The sequence below is a fragment of the Nansenia antarctica genome, assembly GCF_963989245.1.
Source record: "Nansenia antarctica genome assembly, chromosome: 5".
In the NCBI taxonomy this organism is placed as follows: domain Eukaryota; kingdom Metazoa; phylum Chordata; class Actinopteri; order Argentiniformes; family Microstomatidae; genus Nansenia; species Nansenia antarctica.
The window spans coordinates 1,671,979-1,679,478 of NC_137690.1; the positions used below are offsets into that span (position 1 = coordinate 1,671,979).

The 7,500-nt window shown below is 53.4% G+C and overlaps 1 protein-coding gene across 1 annotated transcript in view; it reads right to left on the bottom strand.

Moving 5' to 3' along the window:
- Positions 1-889: 889 nt before the first annotated feature.
- Positions 890-7,500, bottom strand: part of top3b (DNA topoisomerase III beta) — a gene marked incomplete at both ends in the record, with an annotated part of 21,266 nt that continues 14,655 nt past the window's right edge. The window contains 3 exons of the mRNA XM_080531233.1: positions 890-1,171; positions 2,271-2,458; positions 7,425-7,500. The exon at positions 7,425-7,500 is cut by the window's right edge and continues 126 nt beyond it. Of these exons, the coding sequence (XP_080387359.1) occupies positions 890-1,171; positions 2,271-2,458; positions 7,425-7,500 (546 nt within the window). The remainder of the gene's footprint in view (positions 1,172-2,270; positions 2,459-7,424) is intronic.

A 7,500-nucleotide genomic window follows, 5' to 3' on the forward strand; every position in this document is an offset into this window, starting at 1 on the left:
GTCGTTGGAATCAGAACGTTGTTTGTTGTAGCGGGAATATCAAAATGTTACCCGGATACAGCAATGCTATTATTTTCTGATTGGCTGTTCGGTAGCTATATTTTTTTAGTTGATTAGCTGGTGCGTGGCCTTCTGAACTCTAGGGGAACCAGAGGGAACTCACTTGATTCTCTACCTGTTCTATTTTTTAAAAATAGCGGCGCAACTTGGTGGGCGCCCCAGGTAATTTCTCTGCGTGAGAAATACAAGGTGTGGCGTGTGAGCGTGTGAACGGGTTGAAATGCGTGTGTCTCACGCCCAATGCGTGAGACTTGAGAGCCCTGCTTTGATGATCTGTTGCTAGCTTGTTGCTAGCTTGTTGCTAGCTTGTTGTTAGCTTGTTGCTAGCTTGCTGCTAGCTTGTTGCTAGCTTGCTGCTAGCTTGTTGTTAGCTTGTTGCTAGCTTGTTCTAGTTTGTTGCTAGCTTGTTGCTAGCATTTCACTGCACCGCCTACGGCTGTATTGTGTTTGTGACAAATAAACGTTGATTTGATTGGTTGTTGTTTGATGTTTGGTGTTGACTGAACGTGATCCTGCCCCCCCCCGCCCCCCCCCCCCAGCATCCAGACCTCGACGACACTGCTGTCAACTCATTCATCTACTAAACCTTCAAATCATATAAACCAGCATATCATTTAAGCTCTTTTCTATCTCTTAGAAAAACACAAAGACGTCTGATGTTGTTGTAAAACATTTACTGACACGTACATGTCGACGGCATTATAATGCAACTCATAGGACACCAGAACTGTACTTCACCCAGACCCAAACCAGCCCACCCCCACCCCCCTCCAACTCCCCCCAATTCCCCCCAACCCCTAGACCCACCTCCACCTCCACCCCAACCCATCTACACAAAGTACGCAGCCAGGGCGGCCATTTTGTCTTTGGGCTTCTTTGGTGGCCTGCGTCCCCGCCCCCGCCCCCCGCCCCCCCCCCGCCTGGCCCCGCCCCCTCTCATGGAGGGGTGCCTCATGGCGGCGTGTTTGAGCTCCACCAGGTCCTGGAACACCGGGTCACAGAACACGCAGCCGCTGTGCTGGGTCTGCCCCTCCGGCAGGGGGGAGCGCGTCTTGTTGAAGTCCACCGCCACCAGGGACGCCTCGCACGCATCACAGCTGTCCTGAGACACCTGGGAAGGGGGGGGGGGTTAGGGAGGGGGAGAGGGGAGAGGACAGGGAGGGAGGGATGAGGGAGGGAGGGGAAGGGAGGGAGGGAGAGAGGGAGGTGGGGAGGGGGGAGGGAGGTGAGGGGATGGGAGGCAGGGGGCAGGAAGAGTGGTAAAGGAAGGAGATAAAACAGAGAGGAGGAAGAGAGGAAGGGGGAGGGAGGGAGGGAGAGAGGGAAGGGAAGGGAGGGGGAGGTGAGGGAGAATAGAGGGGCTGTTTTAGTTGTGAGTTTCTCAGGTAAATTAACTCAGAAGAGGCACCAGGTTAAACCAACAATTTAAAATGTTGCTGAAATAATTCAGATTATGAATATAATTGTTTCAGTGTTATGTGACCCAGATGATGTAATAACACAGCAGCCTTAAACCATGCCTCTTTATCACCATTAAACTTATTTTTGAACATGTATCCCCATCAATAAAAGTGTGTGATCATCTAGTTGTGTTTTTAGCATGTTGGTGTTCTATCAGCATGTTGTGATGTGATAAACATGCAGAGCAGCTGTCTGGCTAACGTGACGTTCTTTGTTGTTAGCCAGCTAGCTAGACAGACAGAGAGACAGACAGACAGACAGACAGACAGAGAGAGACAGAGAGACAGAAAGACGGACAGACAGACGGACGGACAGACAGACCGACAGACAGACAGAAAGACGGACAGACGGACAGGCAGATAGACAGACAGACAGAAAGACGGACAGACAGACAGACAGACAGACAGGCAGACAGACGGGCAGGTACCTGGACACGGTGGGTGTGCTCAGACAGACAGACAGACAGACAGACAGGCAGGCAGACAGGCAGGCAGACAGACAGACAGACAGACAGGCAGACAGGCAGACAGGCAGGCAGACAGGCAGACAGACAGACAGGCAGGCAGACAGACAGGCAGACAGGTACCTGGACACGGTGGGTGTGCTCAGACAGACAGACAGACAGACAGACGGGCAGTCAGGCAGACAGGCAGACGGGCAGACAGACAGATGGGCAGACAGGCAGACAGACAGACAGGCAGGCAGGCAGACAGGCAGACAGGCAGGCAGACAGACAGACAGACAGATACCTGGACACGGTGGGCGTGTTCAAAGAAGTGCACCACCACGTTGCAGCGGTTGCAGCCCATCCTCCACTTGGGCCCTGACAGGGGATCCAGCACCAGGACCCCCCCCTCACACTCCACACACTGGCCGATGCCCAGGGAGCTCAGGGAGTGCTGGCAGGAGGGGTGGCTGCACTCATTACAACCCATACCTGGGGGGGAGGGGAGGGTGGGAGGGAGGAGGGAGAGAAGAGAGAGGGGATGGAGAGAAGAGAGAGGGGTGGGGGGAGAGAAGAGAGAGGGGAGGGAGAGAAGAGAGAGGAGAGGGAGAGAAGAGAGAGGGGAGGGGGGAGAGAAGAGAGAGGGGATGGAGAGAAGAGAGAGGGGGGGAGGGAGAGAAGAGAGAGGGGAGGGAGAGAAGAGAGAGGGGTGGGGGGAGAGAAGAGAGAGGGGAGGGAGAGATGTAGAGAGGGGATGGAGAGAAGAGAGAGGGGTGGGGGGAGAGAAGAGAGAGGGGTGGGGGGAGAGAAGAGAGAGGGGAGGGAGAGATGTAGAGAGGGGAGGGGGGAGAGAAGAGAGAGGGGAGGGGGGAGAGAAGAGAGAGGGGAGGGAGAGAAGAGAGAGGGGTGGGGGGAGAGAAGAGAGAGGGGAGGGAGAGGAGAGAGAGAGAGAGAGAAAGAGGGACAGAGGAGACGGAAGGAAGGGAAGGAGAAATAGGGCGAGAGAGAGAGAGAGAGACAGAGAGAGAGAGAGAGAGAGGGAGAGAGAGAGAGAGAGCGAGAGAGAGAGAGAGAGAGAGAGAGAGAGGGGGAGGGAAAGAGGAGAGGGAGGAAGGGAGAGGGGGGGGGGAGGGAGGGAAGGGTCATCATAATCATCATCATCAAATCTAAATGATCTGTTGACAGTCATATTAATCGACATCGTACCAGCAACACACACTACAGTTTCTATGTCTACATCTGTAAATATGACCAAAACTTAAACTTTAAATCAACACTTCAGCTATCTGTTTCAAATTAAAAGGCGTATTAAAATAGTAGTAGTCATAGAAGAAACACCGACTATAGGTAGGCTATACTCGCTCTCTCTCCAACAAATCCCCTGTCATATCTGAACTGATACTGGACAACAACCTGGACATACTTCTCCTCACTGAAACCTGGCAACAACCCTCGGACTACTACTCACTCAACCAGGCCACCCCCCCTAATTACACCTACATCGCTAAACCCCGCCTCTCCAAGCGAGGGGGTGGTCTCGCTGCTCTCCACAAACTCACCCTAACTGTCACTGTACTGGACCTCAACCTCCCACCCATGTCATCCTTCGAATACCTCGCCTTTTCACTCCCCAACTCCATAACTGCACTTCTACTCTACCGCCCACCGAAGCCACACCCCTCTTTTCTGTCTGATCTCTCTGAACTCCTCACCATTGCCTCTTCCCTTTCTACCCGTCTCTTACTCACGGGTGACTTTAATATCCATGTCGACCAACCCAACTCCAACCTCACCTCTGATTTCCTCTCTCTCCTTGATTGCTTCCACCTCACCCAGCACATCAACTTCCCCACCCATGTAAAAGGCCACACACTCGACCTTGTCTGCTCTGCCTCCCTACCCATATCCAACCCCCACCCTTTTCCTTTCCCACTCTCTGACCACCACTGCATCCTCTTCTCTGCCCCCCTGCCCCTACCGCGCCACCCCATCAAACGCACCATCTCCTTCCGTAACATAAAATCTGTCAACCCACTCACTCTATCCCAGTCCATATCTTCTGCCCTCCCCACTGACTCCACTCCCACCAACCCGGAAGACTATGCCACCTTACTCAACTCCATTCTCTCTGACTCCCTTGACTCACTGGCCCCCTTGAAAACCATCACTGTCTCCTTCACCACCTCCTCCCCCTGGTACACCCCTGAACTACGCACCATGAAACAGACCGGCCGCCAACTTGAACGACTACACAATAGAACCCACCTCACTGTCCATGCCGAAGTCTACAAGCAACATATCTCCTCCTACCGTGACGCACTCCAAGCTGCCAAATCTGCCTACTACTCCACCCTCATCAACACCTCCAATCGAAACCCCCGCACCCTCTTCTCCACTGTCAAGACACTACTCCAACCCCCGGACAACAACACAACTTCCTCCCCTGACCTCTGCAACTCCTTTCTCCACGCCTTCAACAGCAAGATCTCCCACATCAATAGCTCACTGACTGCCTCCATCTCCAACTCCACCACCCCCGCCCCCCCTGCTGTCATCTTCCCCCCTCCTGACTACCCCCCCCCTACTCCTCTCACTACTTTCTCCCCTATTGACTCCTCCCTCATCACTACTATCATCACCGCCTCCAAAACAACCACCTGCTCCCTCGACACCCTCCCTACAACCCTGACCAAGGCCTGCCTCCCTGCCCTCATCCCCCACCTCACTGCCCTCTTCAATCAGTCACTATCCCAAGGCCACGTTCCCTCAACCTACAAACTTGCCGCTGTCACCCCCATTCTCAAAAAGCCCACTCTTGACCCAGCCAATCTCTCCAACTACCGCCCCATCTCCAACCTACCATTCCTTTCCAAAACCCTTGAGCGCGTTGTCGCTGCCCAACTTCACTCCCACCTCCAATCCAACAAACTGTATGAACCCCTTCAATCTGGATTCCGCCCACATCACAGCACTGAAACAGCCCTGGTCAAAGTAATCAACGATCTCCTCACCTCTGCAGACTCAGGTGCCCTCAACATCCTAGTTCTACTAGACCTGAGCGCAGCCTTCGACACAGTGTCCCACTCCATCCTCCTTCAAAGGCTGCGTCAACTGGGTGTTGAGGGCACCGCCCTGGACTGGCTCACCTCCTACCTCACCAACAGACACCAGTTCATCTCCCTCTCCGGTCACACCTCCTCCTCCTCCTCTGTCACACAGGGGGTCCCACAAGGCTCAGTCCTCGGCCCCCTGCTCTTCCTCTGCTACACACTCCCCCTCGGTCACATCATCCGCCAATTCAACCTGGACTTCCACTGCTACGCTGATGACACACAGATTTACATCACCACAAACTCCACCCAGAACCCACCCCTCACTCACATCGAAACCTGCATCTCCGCAATAAAAACCTGGCTCACACACAACTTCCTCAAACTGAACAGTGAAAAGACCGAAGTCATCCTCATCGGCACCAAATCCACCCTCAATAAAACCGGACCCATCACACTCACCATTGACGATACTACCATCACCCCCTCCCCCCTGGCTCGCAACCTCGGCTTCATTCTGGACCCCACCCTCTCATTCGATCCCCACGTCAGTTCCATTGTCAAGACATCCTACTTCCACCTCCGAAACATTGCAAAAATCAGACACTGCCTCTCCCCCCCCGCTGCTGAATCCCTCATCCACGCCTTCATCTCCTCCCGCCTCGACTACTGCAACTCCCTACTCACCGGCATCACCTCCCGCTCCCTCCATAGACTCCAGATGGTCCAAAACTCTGCTGCACGCCTCCTCTCAAACACCCGCTCCCGTGACCACATCACTCCTGTCCTCCACTCTCTCCACTGGCTCCCCATCAAAGAACGTATACAATTCAAAGTCCTCATCCTCACATACAAAGCCCTCCACAGCCTGGCCCCCCCTTACCTGACTGACCTCCTTCTCCCCCACCGCCCTACCCGTACCCTCCGATCCTCATCCATTGTTCCCCTCACTGTCCCACCCTCAAAACTCAAAGGCTTCGGTCACCGTGCCTTTTCACGAGCCGCACCCCGCCTCTGGAACTCTCTCCCTCAACCACTCAGAGACTCACCCTCACTCCTCACTTTTAAATCCCACCTCAAAACCTACCTGTTCTCCCACGCCTACAGCCTCCCCTACCCCTAGCCATCTCCCCCATCCCTGCCACCCCCGCCCCCCCCCCCTGGACATGCATACAACCTCCCCTACCCCTAACCATCTCCCCTCACCCTGCCACCCCCCTCCCCCCATGGACATGCATACAACCTCCCCTTCCCCGTTCGTTACCTCTGTGTTCTATGTGCTCATGTTATCTGTTGCTTGTTGTTTCTGTGTTTTCCGTTTTGCCCATATTGTCAGCGTCTTTGAGCCTCGGAAAAGCGCTATATAAATCGAATGTATTATTATTATTATTATAATTATATGATACTATTATTATTATGTTAATAATTATTATGTTAATTATTATCAGCTGTTCTGCTCCCCGCCTCTGGAACTCTCTGCCACCTAACATTCGCAATATTGACACTCTCACCACGTTCAAATCCAGTCATAAAACACACCTTTTCACAATGGCTTACTTGGTTTGATCTATTTTGTTTGTTGTTATATCTGATTTTGCTGTTTTTATCTCATTTTGCTTTGTTGATTTTAATGTTTTGATATGTGGTTTTTACTATGTCTTGTAAGGTGTCCTTGAGAGCCCATAAATAAAATGTATTATTATTACTACCCATCTCCCCTAACCCTGCTGCCACCCCCCTCCTCCCCCCCTGGACATGCATACAACCTCCCCTACCCCTAACCATCTCCCCTAACCCTGCCACCCCCCTCCTCCCCCCCTGGACATGCATACAACCTCCCCTACCCCTAACCATCTCCCCTAACCCTGCCACCCCCCCCCCCCCCCCGGACATGCATACAAACTCCCCTACCCCTAACCATCTCCCCTAACCCTGCCACCCCCCTCCTCCCCCCCTGGACATGCATACAACCTCCCCTACCCCTAACCATCTCCCCTAACCCTGCCACCCCCCCCCCCCCCCCCCCCCCGGACATGCATACAACCTCCCCTACCCCTAACCATCTCCCCTAACCCTGCCACCCCCCTCCTCCCCCCCTGGACATGCATACAACCTCCCCTACCCCTAACCATCTCCCCTAACCCTGCCACCCCCCCCCCCCCCCGGACATGCATACAACCTCCCCTACCCCTAACCATCTCCCCGATTATTATTATTGTTATTATAATTATTATTGTTAATATTATAATTGTTATTATTATCATTATTATCATTATTATTATTATTTTTATTATTATTATTATAAGGTAAAAACAACATCAGGTGATCACACGCGCTGTTGAGGTTGTCCGCGGTATGTACCAGGGCTTCATTCAGCCCCCCCTCCCCCTCCTCCCCCCCCCACCCACCTTTCTTCATGTCCCTGAAGGGGGGGTTGCTATAGCAGTAGGGGCAGAGGGGGTAGCTCTTCCCCCGCGCCCCCGA